Here is an 18,204-nt window from a genome sequence, read left to right as displayed (position 1 = left end):
GTTGGACTATTCGATCCCGTTCAAATCCAGATCACGACAGAATTTTCAGTCACCTAGGGCCGAGTTTTTTATGAAACAAAAAAAAAAAAAAATTCCGATATTTTGCATTTCTCAATACCAGACGTATTTAGGAATGTTCATAGATTACACAATCTTAATCGAGCACCGCACTCGTGGTTTGAGCCTCTCATATCTCGCAGTAAACACTCCAGATAAATGATAAACCTACACGAGCCACCTCCATACTGTCACACGTGAGACAAGTGCATGACGCGGTGACGTCACGTGGCCGCAGCGGCCGCCGTCAGGCATATAAGCCGCAGACCACGAGGGGCGGGCAGGCTGTCCCTGCCTACACGGAAAGAGCCCAGCGGCTGTCGGACAGCTTACCGTGCTGAGCTCACTTCGCGACGTCACTCCTCCCTGGCTCTGCGGTGAGTAGAGACTCTGCACGAGCTGCTCCTCTTGTTTGCGTTCACAGTTTCTTCTGTCAGTCGATAACTCCTCTCTCTCATTATCTCTGTATGGGGCAGCCCTGAAAGGCAGAAATGTAGACAATAGTTTCCGTCAGATTGCTGCCTGCGACAGGTTCACAGTCTCAGTGTCCAAGTTTTGCCGATGCCTTATGCTTTCTTGCTTAGCACGCATAGTTCAAAAAATGGCTCTGAGCACTATGGGACTCAACATCTGAGGTCATCAGTCCCCTAGAACTACTTAAAGCTAGCTAACCTAAGGACATCACACACATCCATGCCCGAGGCAGGACTCGAACCTGTGACTGTAGCGGTCGCGCGGTTCCAGACTGAAGCGCTAACACACATAGTATTTCAGCCACTGATTTACGCTCCCAGAATTGGAAAATATATGTTTTGCCTTGAAGCAGAACACAAGAAAATAAAGGGTAGTAAATTATAGTAGTCCAGTCTGCAATCTTGGAGCCTGGGCACCTCCTGCGGACCTCCTGTCCCATTTACATACACTGAGTGATCAAAAGTATCCAGACACACCCAGAACATACATTTTTCATATTACGTGCGTTGTGCTGCCACCTACTGCCACGTATCGCATATCAGTGACCTCAATAGTCATCAGACTTCATGAGAGAGCAGAATGGGACGCTCCGCGGAACTTGCGGGCTTCGAACGTGGTCAGGTGATTGCGTGTCACTTGTGTCATACGTCTGTAGCGGGATTTCCACACTCCTACATATCCCTATCCCCACTGCTTCCGTTGTGATAGTGAAGCAGAAACGTGAAGGGATACGAACAGCACAAAAGCGCACAGGCTGGCATCGTCTGTTGACCAACAGAGACCGACGTCAGTTGAAGAGGGTCCTAATGTGTGATAGGCAAACATCTATCCAGACCATCACACAGGAATTCGAAACTGCATCAGGATCTGCTGCAAGTACTATGACAGTTAGGCGGGAGGTCAGAAAAGTTGGATATCATGGTGAGTGGTTAGTCATAAGCCACACATCACACCGGTAAATGCCAAACGACGCCTCGCTTGGTATAAGGACGATTGAACAGTGGAAAAATGTTGTGTGGAGTGACGAATCACGGTACACAATGTGGCAGGGTATGGGTATGGCGAATACCCAGTGAACGTCATCTGCCTGCGTGTTTAGTGCCAACAGCAAAATATGGAGGCGGTGGTGTTACGGTGTGGTCGTGTTTTTCATGGAGGGGGCTTGCACCCCTTGTTGTTTTGCATGGCACCATCACAACACAGGCCTTCATTGATGTTTTAAGCACTTTCGGGCTTCCCACTGTTGAAGAGCAATTCGGGCATGGCGATTCCATCTTTCAGCACGATCGAGCACCTGTTCATAATGCACGGCCTGTAGCGGACTGTTTACACGTCAATAACATCCCTGTAATGTACGGGACTGCGCAGAATCCTGACCTGAATCCTATAGAACACATTTGGGATGTTTTGTAACGCCGAGTTTGTACCAGGCCTCACCGACCGACATCGATACCTCTCCTCAGTGCAGCACTCAGTGAAGAATGGGCTGCCATACCCCCAGAAACCTGCCAGAACCTGATTCAAAGCATGCCTGCGAGAGTGGAAGCTGTCAAGAAGGCTAAGGGTGGACCAACACCATATTGAATTCCAACATTACCGATGGAGGGCGCCACAAACTTGTAAGTTATTTTCAGCCAGGTGCCCCGTTACTTTTAATCACATAGTGTAGTAACGAACAACTAGCTACTGTTTTATGTTTTGCAGCTTGCACGCATATTCCAAATGGACTGAATTCAGCAGTACTCACTCCACAAGCCTGCAAAAAGAAAAGAAAAGGAACTGCTAAATTATAACAGTACTCAGTATGTCAGTGTATGTACAAACAAACTTGACAGAATCGCAGGTATAGAGGTAGCATCTCATATTATAAACATAATCCTATGTGAAAACATACCTCGTAGATGCATTGAGACAAAATAGGAACATCTTAAAACAAGTTAGTAGAGTGCCTTCAAACCCCACTAAGAAAGTGGTATTTCATTCACTTCAAAGCTGAAAATCGGCTTAACAGCTGCTATTCACGGCTCAGAAATTCAGCAGTTCACCTGGAACGTGTGTGTGGCGGAACCCTCTGTAAATACGTGTAGCACTGCGATAAATGGATGACGGTCTCAGCCTAACATTGATGTGTTTTTATCATTTGTGAAGTTATCCACTCACTAAGACAACAGAACAAAGAACTGCTTACTGCAGTACTGGAATTTGTCTCGCAATGAGGCATCACACTGCAGTGGACTATGTGTGAGATAATGAAGGAGAAACTTCTTGACAGGTGGAAGAGCCATTACCTGTGTTTAAGTACCGATGATCTGGCACTAAGATAGGTAAAAGTTTATTGCCTTGTCATTCTCACATTTAGCAATCTGGAAACTGACTGACAAAAACTTTAAAAGAAGAAAGTAATGTTTATTTAGTACAAATAAAGAATATATTTCTGTCGACTTTTTTGATACACATCAGCATTATACTCATGTGGATCAGACGATTTTGTTTTTAACAGGCATATATGAGGGAGCACCCAATATGAATTTTTAGGATTGGTGATATTGAGATTTCTGGAGGCAACGATACTCTTTCACAGCAGTATAAATTAATTGCGCTTTCTAATTTCTTCATATAATAGAATAAAAATATATTTTACAATAAGTGGTTAAGATAATGTACATAAAAGGTAGTATTGGTTGTGGAAGGTAAAATTCACGCCTTTACAGAAATCATAGTAGCTGATAATACTAACAAGGCCAGTGAGAATGAGAATATTCATCATCATCATCATTTAAGACTGATTATGCCTTTCAGCGTTCAGTCTGGAGCATAGCCCCCCTTATACAGTTCCTCCATGATCCCCTATTCAGTGCTAACATTGGTGCCTCTTCTGATGTTAAACCTATTACTTCAAAATCATTCTTAACCGAATCCAGGTACCTTCTCCTTGGTCTGCCCCGACTCCTCCTACCCTCTACTGCTGAATCCATGAGTCTCTTGGGTAACCTTGCTTCTCCCATGCGTGTAACATGACCCCACCATCTAAGTCTGTTCGCCCTGACTGCTACATCTATAGAGTTCATTCCCAGTTTTTCTTTGATTTCCTCATTGTGGACACCCTCCTGCCATTGTTCCCATCTACTAGTACCTGCAATCATCCTAGCTACTTTCATATCCGTAACCTCAACCTTGTTGATAAGGTAACCTGAATCCACCCAGCTTTCGCTCCCATACAACAAAGTTGGTCGAAAGATTGAACTGTGCACAGATAACTTAGTCTTGGTACTGACTTCCTTCTTGCAGAAGAGAGTAGATCGTAGCTGAGCGCTCACTGCATTAGCTTTGCTACACCTCGCTTCCAGTTCTCTCACTATGTTGCCATCCTGTGAGAATATGCATCCTAAGTACTTGAAACCGTCCACCTGTTCTAACTTTGTTCCTCCTATTTGGCACTCAATCCGTTTATATTTCTTTCCCACTGACATTACTTTCGTTTTGGAGATGCTAATCTTCATACCATAGTCCTTACATTTCTGATCTAGCTCTGAAATATTACTCTGCAAACTTTCAATCGAATCTGCCATCACAACTAAGTCATCCGCATATGCAAGACTGCTTATTTTGTGTTCACATATCTTACTCTCACCCAGCCAGTCTATTGTTTTCAACATATGATCCATAAATAATATGAACAACAGTGGAGACAGGTTGCAGCCCTGTCTTACCCCTGAAACTACTCTGAACCATGAACTCAATTTACTGTCAACTCTAACTGCTGCCTGACTATCCATGTAAAGACCTTTAATTGCTTGCAAAAGTTTGCCTCCTATTCCATAATCTTGTAGAACAGACAATAACTTCCTCCTAGGAACCCGGTCATATGCCTTTTCTAGATCTATAAAGCATAGATACAATTCCCTGTTCCACTCATAACACTTCTCCATTATTTGCCGTAAGCTAAAGATCTGGTCCTGACAACCTCTAAGAGGCCTAAGCCCACACTGATTTTCATCCAATTGGTCCTCAACTAATACTCGCACTTTTCTTTCAACAATACCTGAGAAGATTTTACCCACAACGCTGATTAAAGAGATACCTCTGTAGTTGTTACAATCTTTTCTGTTTCCATGTTTAAAGATTGGTGTGATTACTGCTTTTGTCCAGTCTGATGGAACCTGTCCCGACTCCCAGGCCATTTCAATTATCCTGTGTAGCCATTTAAGACCTGACATTCCACTGTATTTGATGAGTTCCGACTTAATTTCATCCACCCCAGCCGCTTTATTGCACTGCAATCTATTGACCATTTTTTCCACTTTCTCAAATGTGATCCTATTTCCATCATCATTCCTATCCCATTCTACCTCGAAATCTGAAACATTACTGATCGTATTTTCACCTACATTGAGCAACTCTTCAAAATATTCCCTCCATCTGCCCAAGGCATCCACAGGATTCACCAGCAGTTTTCCTGACCTGTCCAAAATACTTGTCATTTCCTTCTTACCTCCCTTTCGAAGACTGCTAATTACACTCCAGAATGGTTTTCCAGCAGCTTGACCCATAGTCTCCAACCTGTTTCCAAAGTCTTCCCACGATTTCTTCTTGGATGCTGCAATTATCTGTTTGGCTTTGTTTCTTTCTTCAACATAACTTTCTCTGTCTACCTGGGTTCTGGTATGTAGCCAGTTTTGATACGCCTTCTTTTTCCTTTTACAGGCTACCTTGACTGTATCATTCCACCAAGCTGTTTGCTTCATCCTACTTTTACACACTACTGTTCCAAGACATTCTTTAGCCACTTCTAGTACTGTGTCCCTGTACCTTGTCCATTCCTTTTCCAATGACTGTAATTGACTACATTCAACTAACTGGTACCTTTCTGAGATCGCTGTTATGTACTTGTGCCTGATTTCCTTATCCTGAAGTTTCTCCACTCTTATCCTCCTACATATGGATCTGACCTCCTGCACTTTCGGCCTCACAATCCCAATTTCACTGCAGATTAAATAATGATCAGTGTCATCAAAGAATCCCCTGAATACACGTGTGTCCCTCACAGCCTTCCTGAATTCCTGATCTGTTATTATATAGTCAATGACAGATCTGGTTCCCCTGCCTTCCCAAGTATACCGGTGAATGTTCTTATGTTTAAAAAAGGAGTTTGTGATTACTAAGCCCATACTGGCACAGAAATCCAAGAGTTGTTTCCCGTTCCTGTTGGCCTCCATATCCTCTCCAAATTTACCCATATCCTTTTCATACCCTTCTGTTCGATTTCCAATCCTGACGTTAAAATCACCCATGAGCAGAACACTGTCCTTGTCCTTTACTCTAACAACTACATCACCGAGTGCCTCATAAAAACTATCCATCTTATCTTGATCTGTCCCTTCACAATGCGAATATACTGACACAATCCTAATTTTCTTGCTAGACACTGTCAAATATATCCACATCAGTCGTTCGTTTACATACCTTATTGCAACTACACTGGGTTCCATTTCTTTCCTGATGTAAAGCCCTACGCTGCAGTCTGGAACCGCAAGACCGCTACGGTCGCAGGTTCGAATCCTGCCTCGGGCATGGATGTTTGCGATGTCCTTAGGTTAGTTAGGTTTAACTAGTTCTAAGTTCTAGGGGACTAATGACCTCGGCAGTTGAGTCCCATAGTGCTCAGAGCCATTTGAACCATTTGTAAAGCCCTACACCCCATTGTGCTATTCCTGCTTTGACTCCTGACAGGTAGACCTTGTATTCTCCCACTTCCTCTTCTTTCTCACCCCTTACCCGAATGTCACTAACAGCTAAAACGTCCAGCCCCACCTTACTTGCAGCCTCTGCCAGCTCTACCTTCTTCCCAGAGTAGCCCCCATTGATATTAATAGCTCCCCATCTCATTACCATTTGTTTGCCAAGTCGTATCTTAGGAGTCCCTGGTTTGTCAGTTAGAGGTGGGACTCCGTCACCTCCAAAAGTCCGAGGCATTTTGCTCTGATTGTTGCCAGCATCGTATTTAAAGTACCAGGGAAGCAGGTTGCTAGCCTTACTTGCCCCGAGTCCCATTGGGTTTTACCCCTAACGGCTGAGGGACTAACCGGTGAGTTTGGTAGTCTTTGCCATATGAGCACAAAGGTGACCACGACTCAGAATATGTCCGAGATGCCCAGCCTTATTCCAAAGTAACTGGTATCCCGACTGTCGGGACCACTTACTTGGCCACTCATACGTTGCCCGTGGTTCATGAACTAGGACATGACTACAGGAACTCACACCATGAACCATGAATGAGAATATTAAGCCGAAAAATAGTGTGCCCCACGAAAAACAACACTGCAGCTGCCAGAAACAGTCAGATCACCAATTCTGATGTGAGATTTGAGAAACTTTGAAATGACAATATATGACACATACACTTAGTAATGAGAGCTGCTACAGGTAAAATGTCACAATGTCAATTACGTACTTTCCTATTTGCAATGAATTTTTTGTCTTCCCCCTCTTCTTCTTCTTCTTCTTCTCTTTCTTCTTTAGTCCCCACAACGAGCAGCACATCTTCAGTTCTCAAGTCTTTCCTCAGTGGAGACATATTTTATAATTTGACCCATGTACTGTAGACATGGTCTTTCTGGCATTCTCCCTCCACAGCACATTATTTTTAGTTGCACATGATTTTTCAACACATAAATAATAATCGTACTATCATTTTTACAGTCGTGTTCCATAAACTTGTCTTCTCTCACGCTCTTTGAGGTGATGATTATTTGTGACTTTTTCAGTCTGTTTGATTTTCAGTATGCACCTGTATGACCACACCTTACACTAATTCAGTGTTGTGCTTTCCCCAGCCTCTCGAGTCAGGTCTCACAGCCATGCAATGGTGCACTACATACACATGCTATCAGAAACCTTTCTCTGATTCCTGGGCACTTAATTCTAGAGGATAATATGTTTTTCTATCTATAGCAGGCTCTTTCGACTTGGAAAATTGTGCTTCCTATTTCTCCTTTGGTTCTTACATGTGTAGTGATCCCACTTCAAAAACAAATCAGTTATCTTGTAGCAGTAGCTTGTCATATACATGTAATCAAACATTTGCTTTTCCTCCTTTGTCACAAATAGTTAACTTTGATTTACAATCATTTATTTAGACGTTATATGCCTTTCCCAATACTTTATCCACTGTATTTAACATGAAATTGCTATCTTGTTTACTTTCAGGTAAGCCGGCCGGGGTGGCCGAGCGGTTCTAGGCGCTTCAGTCTGGAACCGCGCGACCGCTATGGCCGCAGGTTCGAATCCTGCCTCGGGCATGGATGTGTGTAATTTCCTTAGGTTAGTTAGGTTTAAGTAGTTCTAACTTCTAGCGGACTGATGACCTCAGCTGTTAAGTCCCATAGTGCTCATAGCCATTTGAACCATTTTGAACTTTCAGGTAAAATACCTGTGACCTCAGCATATCTAATCCTTTGGCATGTGTTTCTATACCTATGTCCAGCTGCTCACTGACTGCTGTAAATGCTTCACCTATTTGTAGACTGAGAATAATTTGCTGCGATTTTACACTCCTGGAAATGGAAAAAAGAACACATTGACACCGGTGTGTCAGACCCACCATACTTGCTCCGGACACTGCGAGAGGGCTGTACAAGCAACGATCACACGCACGGCACAGCGGACACACCAGGAACCGCGGTGTTGGCCGTCGAATGGCGCCAGCTGCGCAGCATTTGTGCACCGCCGCCGTCAGTGTCAGCCAGTTTGCCGTGGCATACGGAGCTCCATCGCAGTCTTTAACACTGGTAGCATGCCGCGACAGCGTGGACGTGAACCGTATGCGCAGTTGACGGACTTTGAGCGAGGGCGTATAGTGGGCATGCGGGAGGCCGGGTGGACGTACCGCCGAATTGCTCAACACGTGGGGCGTGAGGTCTCCACAGTACATCGATGTTGTCGCCAGTGGTCGGCGGAAGGTGCACGTGCCCGTCGACCTGGGACCGGACCGCAGCGACGCACGGATGCACGCAAAGACCGTAGGATCCTACGCAGTGCCGTAGGGGACCGCACCGCCACTTCCCAGCAAATTAGGGACACTGTTGCTCCTGGGGTATCGGCGAGGACCATTCGCAACCGTCTCCATGAAGCTGGGCTACGGTCCCGCACACCGTTAGGCCGTCTTCCGCTCACGCCCCAACATCGTGCAGCCCGCCTCCAGTGGTGTCGCGACAGGCGTGAATGGAGGGACGAATGGAGACGTGTCGTCTTCAGCGATGAGAGTCGCTTCTGCCTTGGTGCCAATGATGGTCGTATGCGTGTTTGGCGCCGTGCAGGTGAGCGCCACAATCAGGACTGCATACGACCGAGGCACACAGGGCCAACACCCGGCATCATGGTGTGGGGAGCGATCTCCTACACTGGCCGTACACCACTGGTGATCGTCGAGGGGACACTGAATAGTGCACGGTACATCCAAACCGTCATCGAACCCATCGTTCTACCATTCCTAGACCGGCAAGGGAACTTGCTGTTCCAACAGGACAATGCACGTCCGCATGTATCCCGTGCCACCCAACGTGCTCTAGAAGGTGTAAGTCAACTACCCTGGCCAGCAAGATCTCCGGATCTGTCCCCCATTGAGCATGTTTGGGACTGGATGAAGCGTCGTCTCACGCGGTCTGCACGTCCAGCACGAACGCTGGTCCAACTGAGGCGCCAGGTGGAAATGGCATGGCAAGCCGTTCCACAGGACTACATCCAGCATCTCTACGATCGTCTCCATGGGAGAATAGCAGCCTGCATTGCTGCGAAAGGTGGATATACACTGTACTAGTGCCGACATTGTGCATGCTCTGTTGCCTGTGTCTATGTGCCTGTGGTTCTGTCAGTGTGATCATGTGATGTATCTGACCCCAGGAATGTGTCAATAAAGTTTCCCCTTCCTGGGACAATGAATTCACGGTGTTCTTATTTCAATTTCCAGGAGTGTATATCTACAGTGGCCACATTCCTTTCTGTTATCAGTACCCTGCGTTACACTGTGGCAGTGTGACATCAGTTACAAACATGTAGCACATGCGGTAGCTGAAAGGAAGACATATTCTCTATGACCTCCTCTCATAAATCACTCTGTGTATAGGTGGCTGTTGTCCTGTTGTAATATGTCAGATGAGTTGAGGAGAAGCTGCGGTCCAACTGCACATACAATCCTGAGGAAATATTTAGTGTCAACGGAGATGGTCGGTCAGCTGTGGGCACTAACTCTAGCAAGGCAATATACTGCAGTAAAGGCTAAGAGCAGGGTAATACAAGTTTCAGTTGTGAAATAGCATGGTTTTCCTAAACGAGGGGAGAAAAGAGAATGATAACTCGTTGAATAAAATACTACCATAGCTCTTTCTGGCCTTGTTGGTATTTGTGGAAAAAAAATAAAAATAAAAGAAGTCTCTATTTGTGCTTAAACAAAAAAGAACTCTTTAAAGATTGTTGTTCAAAATTTGAAGCTGTTTACCTGCAGCATCAATTTGAGGCAGCAAGGATACCCTATAGTTATAATTCACTTGTGATGGTCAGCATTGACCAACTTTTGCTTGACACATGTCCGTTTATGTCCGTACAAGTACTGACGGTTCTGTGTAAGGACAATAGGCTGAGCAGCGCACTGTGTTTCAGAATCAGCCACCATGGCAGCCGTAAAGGAAGTTCCAGAGACCACCGCCACGGACCTGGGTGCCCTGCTGGACGCAGGTGACGGCGCCGTCGTGACTTTAGTGGCGGGGCAGACGCGGCTGGCTGCACACAGGGCCGTCCTGCAGAAGAGGAGCTCAGTATTCAAGTCAATGTTCGCCAACAACGAGGTAGAGGTCAAGGTGGAAAACATGGAGGGTCCAGTGCTGAGACTACTACTGTCCTACATGTACACCCTCCAGGCCCCCCAACATCCCAACATGGCCCCCCAACTGCTGGAAGCTGCCAGTACATACGAGTTGTCAGGTCTGAAGGACACCTGCGAGCAGCAGGTGGTGGCAGAGCTGGCACTGGAGAACGCGGCAGCTCTGGGTGTGCTCGCACTGAGGCACTCCTGTCCCAGACTCCTGCAGGCTGTCACTGCGTTTGTAAAGGACCACAGCCACCAGGTGGTGCTGACGCAGAGCTGGAAAGATACAAAGCAGAGATACCCACAGGAGCTGCTGGATTTGGTTCCTCTGATTGTAGAGCCACCAGCAGAAAACAGGTATGCATTAACAAGGCGTTCATCTGTTGTCCAAAATATGTATATGTATCTCCCTATAAGTGTACAGTGGGTGATCAAAAAGTCAGTATAAATTTGAAAACTGAATGAATCACGGACTAATGTAGATATAGAAGTACAAATTGACACACATGCTTGGAATGACATGGGGTTTTATTAGAACCAAAAAAATACAAAAGTTCAAAAAATGTCCGACAGACGGCGCTTCATCTGGTCAGAATAGCAATAATTAGCATAACAAAGTAAGACAAAGCAAAGATGATGTTCTTTACAGAAAATGCTCAATATGTCCACCATCGTTCCTCAACAATAGCTGTAGTCGAGGAATAATGTTGGGAACAGCACTGTAAAGCATGTCCCGAGCTACGGTGAGGCATTGGCATCGGATGTCGTCTTTCACCACCCCTAGAGATGTCGGTCGATCACAATACACTTGGGACTTCAGGTAACCCCAAAGCCAATAATCTGACGGACTGAGGTCTGGGGATCCGGGGGGCCAAGCATGACGAAAGTGGCGGCTGAGCACACGATCATCACAAAACGATGGGCACAAGAGATCTTTCACGCCTAGCAGTATGGCGTGGAGCGCCATCCTGCACAAACATCATACGTTCCAGCAGGTGTTTATCAACCAGGCTGGGGATGAAGCGATTCTGTAACATATACTATACTCTATACTCTATACTGTCACCCATCACGGTAGCAGTTACAAAACCAGAATCACGCATCTCCTTGAAGACAAAAGGCCCGATAACGGTAGATGTGGTAAATCCAACCCATACCATGACTTTCTCGTCGTGCAATGGAGTTTCCACGACAGTTCTAGGATTTTCGGTAGCCCAAAGTCTGCTGTTGTGGGCGTTGACAGACCCTCGGAGCGTGAAATGGGCTTCGTCAGTCCACAACACGTTACTCAACCAATCGTCATCTTCCACCATCTTTTCAAATGCCCACACCGCAAATGCCCTCCGCTTCAGTAAATCGCCAGGTAACAGTTCATGATGTCGATGGATTTTGTATGGATAGCATCGGAGGGTACGCCTAAGTGCCAACCAAACAGTAGTGTATGGAATGCCAGTGCGACGTGCGACTGCACGAGCGCTGACTTCCCCGTGCATAGACGAACCCGCTACAGTCTCCATTTCTTCCTGAACTGTCTCAGCAGCATTACGCCTTGTGCTCGGTCGGCCACTACGGGGTCTATCGTCTAAACAACCTCTGGCTTCGAACTTCGAAATCATTCCCTCTACAGCTGCATTTGTCAACGGAACTTTACCCGTTCGAATCCCCTTCCTATGGCGATAGGATCGTAACGCTGAACTAGCACATTCCCCATTCTGATAATACAGCTTCACTAAAAGCGGCTTTTCAGGTAACGTCAACATGCTGCAACCGCTGGCGCATCTGATCCTCTCTCTCATTACAGCTCCTTTTATACACGATTGTCATGCGCAGTCACTGACGTTTTGCTGTCCAGCGTCATCTGTCGGACATTTTGTGAACTTTTTATTTTCTAATAAAGCCCCATGTCATTCCAAGCATGTGTGTCAATTTTTACCTCTCTATCTACATTATTCCGTGGTTTATTAAGTTTTCAAATTTATACTGACTTTTTGATTACCTGGTATTGTGATATCCCTTCCAAGAGAGTTTCCTCAATGATCTCTATACTCTGAAACGTTCCTTTACTGACAGCTACACACGCCATGTGCAGGTATCCCTCAGCTGTTTCTTCACCATCTTGAAACAGGTTCATCGAATCTCTAAAGTGATCCACATTTATAAGCAGCTAAGTTAATAAACAAAATCATGTAGGGAAAAATCTTTTTGCAGCTACATAATCTGTTTTGGCACCTTATCGATGCATGCTTATTTCCAGACATAATTTCTGGTAAAATGCATGTGTAGCTCTCAATAAAGGTCTGATTGACTGTAAACATAGCATGAGTTATTTTCACTGTTAACGTAAAGATGTGCTGCTCGTTGCAGAACGAGACAGAGCGATGTTTACGATGCATCAAGGACTGCTGAGTTCTTGCTTCTCATTCTGCACACTATATTGATCACTGAAAACCTGCATAGAAAAAAATGGCATTTAAAGTTGTTTGGCTTCTCAGCTTCTGCCACGGTGCATAAATAGAAGTTAAAGATGAGGAGGGAGAGTGTCATCCCTTACCCGTGCCAGGTACATTGGATTGCAAGGACAGCAGCAACTTATTCATAGCTTTGCCTTTCTGGTACTGCAGTGGTACAACTATCGACCACTGTACGCCTACGTTGTAGTAAAGCTTACGATCAAAGTAACAGCTATTCACAAATTGGTACTAGAACTATGTGTGTTGAACACCACTCTTTCACTTTTTTAGTACATATGAGCAATACAACTGCAATGCCAATATCAAACTTGGTTTCTTGTTCCAGAACAGTACCAGGGGAATTACGTAAAGCTTTTAAGAAGTGTACTAGGTTGTGCAAGCAGTGAAGGAAAAAAAAGAAAAATTCGGAGTAAGAATTAAAATTCATGGAGAAAAAATAAATACTTTGAGGTTTGCTGATGACATTGTAATTCTTTCAGAGACAGCAAGGTACCTGGAATAGCAGTTGGACAGAATGGATAGTGTCTTGAAAGGAAGATATAAGAGGAACGTCAAAAACAAAACGAGGGTAATGTAATGTAGTCGCATTAAATGAGGCAGTTAAGGTAGGAGATGAGTTTTGCTATTTGGGGAGCAAAATAACTGATGATGGTCGAAGGAGAGAAGATATAAAATGTAGAGTGGAAATGGCAGGGAAAGCATTTCTGAAGAAGAGAAATTTATTATCATCGAGTATATATTTAAGTGTCAGGCAGTCCTTTCTGAATGTATTTGTATGGAGTGTAGCCATGTATGGAAGTGCAACGTGGACGAAAAATAGTTTAGGCAAGATGATAATAGGAGCTTTCGAAATGTGATGCTACAGAAGAATCCTGAAAATAAGATGGATAGATCACATAACTAATGAGGAGGTACTGAATAGATTTTGGGGAGAAGAGGAATTTGTGGCACGACTAGAAGAAGGGATCAGTTGGTAGGACACGTTCTGAGGCATCAAGAGATTACCAATTTAGTATTGGAGGGCAGTGTGGAGGGTAAAAACGGTAGAGGCAGAACAAGAGATGAATACACTAAGCAGATTCAGAAGGATGTAGGTTGCAGTAGTTACTCAGGGATGAAGAACCTTGCACAGGATGAGGTGGCATGGAGAGCTGCAGCAAACCCGTCTCTGGACTGAAGACCATAACAACAACAACACTAGGTTCCTAGCAGAAGAGCATAGTTCTTATTCAGAGCATATACGGAACGCATCCAGGAAACAATGTGAGTCAAGCACAACATGTGCAGCACTGCTGCTTACGTCTCACACAATCTCCGATCACCCGAAAAGAGAACAGACTAGTTCTTGCAACTGCTCCAGACATTTCCAAACAGTCTTGAGCCTTTCCCTCAGTTTTCTTTCTCCTTTCTGGTCAGGTGTGCTGTAGTTCGATACAATCCGTTCTACGCCACACAGAGAGTTGGTTCAGTTAGTCAAAATGCTGTATTATATTCTTGCAGTACCATGGTCAAACCTCTGCCCATCCAGTTTGCTTGAAGTTGTCTGTGGCGTTATTAAAGGCTGTCCAATGTATGCTGCGCTATTTCCTTTTATTACGACACACCCTATGACCTTCCCTACGCAGACTATCGTAATTACTGGTCCACTGCTAATAAGATGACCATTGACCGCCACCTTTCTGTGCCATTTAATTCTCTGAAATGTTTAGTGTCTCTGCCTCTTATAGCTAGACCCTGACAAATGAGCTACTAGCTCTTCAGACACCATTAGATGATTACAGTGTGATATAAAGAGTTCCATTGTAAATTCTACCTGATTGTTGTTATAATAAATTCAAACTGTCCAGCCCATTAGTTCCTGAATCACTCCAGTATGACTGTCCCAGTACATACACTCCTGGAAATGGAAAAAAGAACACATTGACACCGATGTGTCAGACCCACCATACTTGCTCCGGACACTGCGAGAGGGCTGTACAAGCAATGATCACACGCACGGCACAGCGGACACACCAGGAACCGCGGTGTTGGCCGTCGAATGGCGCTAGCTGCGCAGCATTTGTGCACCGCCGCCGTCAGTGTCAGCCAGTTTGCCGTGGCATACGGAGCTCCATCGCAGTCTTTAACACTGGTAGCATGCCGCGACAGCGTGGACGTGAACCGTATGTGCAGTTGACGGACTTTGAGCGAGGGCGTATAGTGGGCATGCGGGAGGCCGGGTGGACGTACCGCCGAATTGCTGAACACGTGGGGCGTGAGGTCTCCACAGTACATCGATGTTGTCGCCAGTGGTCGGCGGAAGGTGCACGTGCCCGTCGACCTGGGACCAGACCGCAGCGACGCACGGATGCACGCCAAGACCGTAGGATCCTACGCAGTACCGTAGGGGACCGCACCGCCACTTCCCAGCAAATTAGGGACACTGTTGCTCCTGGGGTATCGGCGAGGACCATTCGCAACCGTCTCCATGAAGCTGGGCTACGGTCCCGCACACCGTTAGGCCGTCTTCCGCTCACGCCCCAACATCGTGCAGCCCGCCTCCAGTGGTGTCGCGACAGGCGTGAATGGAGGGACGAATGGAGACGTGTCGTCTTCAGCGATGAGAGTCGCTTCTGCCTTGGTGCCAATGATGGTCGTATGCGTGTTTGGCGCCGTGCAGGTGAGCGCCACAATCAGGACTGCATACGACCGAGGCACACAGGGCCAACACCCGGCATCATGGTGTGGGGAGCGATCTCCTACACTGGCCGTACACCACTGGTGATCGTCGAGGGGACACTGAATAGTGCACGGTACATCCAAACCGTCATCGAACCCATCGTTCTACCATTCCTAGACCGGCAAGGGAACTTGCTGTTCCAACAGGACAATGCACGTCCGCATGTATCCCGTGCCACCCAACGTGCTCTAGAAGGTGTAAGTCAACTACCCTGGCCAGCAAGATCTCCGGATCTGTCCCCCATTGAGCATGTTTGGGACTGGATGAAGCGTCGTCTCACGCGGTCTGCACGTCCAGCACGAACGCTGGTCCAACTGAGGCGCCAGGTGGAAATGGCATGGCAAGCCGTTCCACAGGACTACATCCAGCATCTCTACGATCGTCTCCATGGGAGAATAGCAGCCTGCATTGCTGCGAAAGGTGGATATACACTGTACTAGTGCCGACATTGTGCATGATCTGTTGCCTGTGTCTATGTGCCTGTGGTTCTGTCAGTGTGATCATGTGATGTATCTGACCCCAGGAATGTGTCAATAAAGTTTCCCCTTCCTGGGACAATGAATTCACGGTGTTCTTATTTCAATTTCCAGGAGTGTATCTTTAATTTGTTTTATTTCGAACAACCTGTTGTTTGGTAAGCTAAATCTATGGGGAACTCAGAAGAAGGAGTATATAAAGTGATTGGCTCACCAGAAAATCAACTGTTGTACCTAACGCACTACTATCATAGGCAGAGTGTTACCACTGTAGACAGTCCCCCAACAGTACTACCTGCAGTAATCAGTCTCCTGGCCTCTGTGTGAACACACCCACCCACACAGTGCCTCTGTGTGCAGTGCGCCGCCGGCCGCTGTGGCCGAGCAGTTGTAGGCGCTACAGTCTGGCACCACGCGACCGTTGCGGTCGTAGATTCGAATCCTGCCTCGGGCATGGATGTGTGTGATGTCCTTAGGGTAGTTAGATTTAAGTAGTTCTAAGTTCTAGGGGATTGATGACCTCAGATGTCAAGTCCCATAATGTTCAGAGCCATTTGAACCATTTTGCAGTGCGCCGGCCACCACAGTGGGTGCGCCCAGCCCCGGCACCTGCAGTCAGCCCCACAGCGACCACGTCAGGACACCTGCCGCAGCTGTGCCACCCACGGCTGCCCAACACACTCCACCACCACCTGGTCACACAGCAGTCTTTCACCCGCGGTGAGTTGCAACACTCTGTGTGCACAATCTGCATATTCATAGCACTGGTTCACTAGTTAGGGAGTTAGACTGGCAATGGCAAGGAAAGCGTTTCTGAAGAAGAGAAATTTGTTAATATCCAGCATAGATTTAAGTGTTAGGAAGTCGTTTCTGAAAGTATTTGTATGGAGTGTAGCCATGTATGGAAGTGAAACATGGACGATAAATAGTCTGAACAAGAAACGAATAGAAGCTTTCAAAATGTGGTGCTAGAGAAGAATGCTGAAGATTAGATGGGTAGATCACATAACTAATGAGGAGGTATTGAATAGAATTGGGGAGGAGTTTGTGGCACAACTTGACAAGAAGAAGGGTCCGGTTGGTAGAACATTTTCTGAGGCATCAAGGGATCACAGATTTAGCATTGGAGGGTAGTGTGGAGGGTAAAAATCGTAGAGGGAGACCAAGAGATGAATAGACTAAGCAGATTCAGAAGGATGTGGGCTGCAGTAGGTACTGGGAGATGAAGAAGCTTGCACAGGATAGAGTAGCATGGAGAGCTGCATCAAACCAGTCTCAGGAGTGAAGACCACAACAATAACAACAGTTAGGGGGTAATAATCAAGTGTTATGGCCAAAAACTCGAATTTCACTACATCACGTCTTCTTATACAGAGGGCCTTGTACTTGTCAGAAAAAGTTACCCTGCTTATAAATTTTGGTGTGCTGAAATTTGATGTTCGAGTAGGTGTGGACCAGCCCTTCTGTTAGGCCCTGCGGTCTAATGCATGGCTTTCTGGGCGGGAAGGAGCGCCCGTTTCCCGGCAGGAATCCGCCCAGCGGACATGGCACATTCAATGATGTTAAGAAACACACATCAACACAAGCAGAATTGTGAAACTTCTGAAAAAGAAACTATTGAAATTAAACATCATAGTATCTGGCTCCTTAACAGAAAATCTCACGGTAACCAGTGCTCCGGGCAAGGCTCGCCAGATGAGGGGGAGGCGAGGTGGGGTGTCTGACACATTGACTGCCACAAAGCTGGCAGTGGGGACAGGGTCTGACACACTGACTGCCACAGAGGTGACAACAGGGAGGATGTCTTACACACTGACTGTGAGAAAGCTGATTGCAGGGTGTATGTCTGACACACTGACCGTTACAAAGCTAACAGCAGGGAGGGTGTCTGACACACTGACTGCCACAAAGGTAGCAGTAGGGTGGGTGTCTGACACACTGACTGTGACAAAGGTGACAGCAGGGATGGTGTGTGACACACTGACTGCCACAAAGGTAGCAGTAGCGTGGGTGTCTGACACACTGACTGTGACAAAGCTGACAGCAGGGATGGTGTGTGACACACTGACTGCCACAAAGGTAGCAGTAGGGTGGGTGTCTGACACACTGACTGCGACAAAGGTGACAGCAGGGATGGTGTGTGACACA

At 46.3% G+C, this 18,204-nt stretch overlaps 1 protein-coding gene across 1 annotated transcript in view; it reads left to right on the top strand.

The window, feature by feature from the left end:
- Positions 1-337: 337 nt before the first annotated feature.
- Positions 338-18,204, top strand: part of LOC126213144 (poly [ADP-ribose] polymerase tankyrase-1-like) — a 45,256-nt gene continuing 27,389 nt past the window's right edge. Inside the window, exons 1-3 of the mRNA XM_049940763.1 lie at positions 338-434; positions 10,186-10,747; positions 16,627-16,776. Of these exons, the coding sequence (XP_049796720.1) occupies positions 10,197-10,747; positions 16,627-16,776 (701 nt within the window). The 5' untranslated portion in view covers positions 338-434; positions 10,186-10,196. The remainder of the gene's footprint in view (positions 435-10,185; positions 10,748-16,626; positions 16,777-18,204) is intronic.

This window comes from Schistocerca nitens, chromosome 11 (assembly GCF_023898315.1).
Source record: "Schistocerca nitens isolate TAMUIC-IGC-003100 chromosome 11, iqSchNite1.1, whole genome shotgun sequence".
Taxonomy (NCBI): Eukaryota; Metazoa; Arthropoda; class Insecta; order Orthoptera; family Acrididae; genus Schistocerca; species Schistocerca nitens.
Note: the sequence above shows the minus strand (reverse complement) of the source record. Positions and strands in the feature narration are given on the sequence as shown.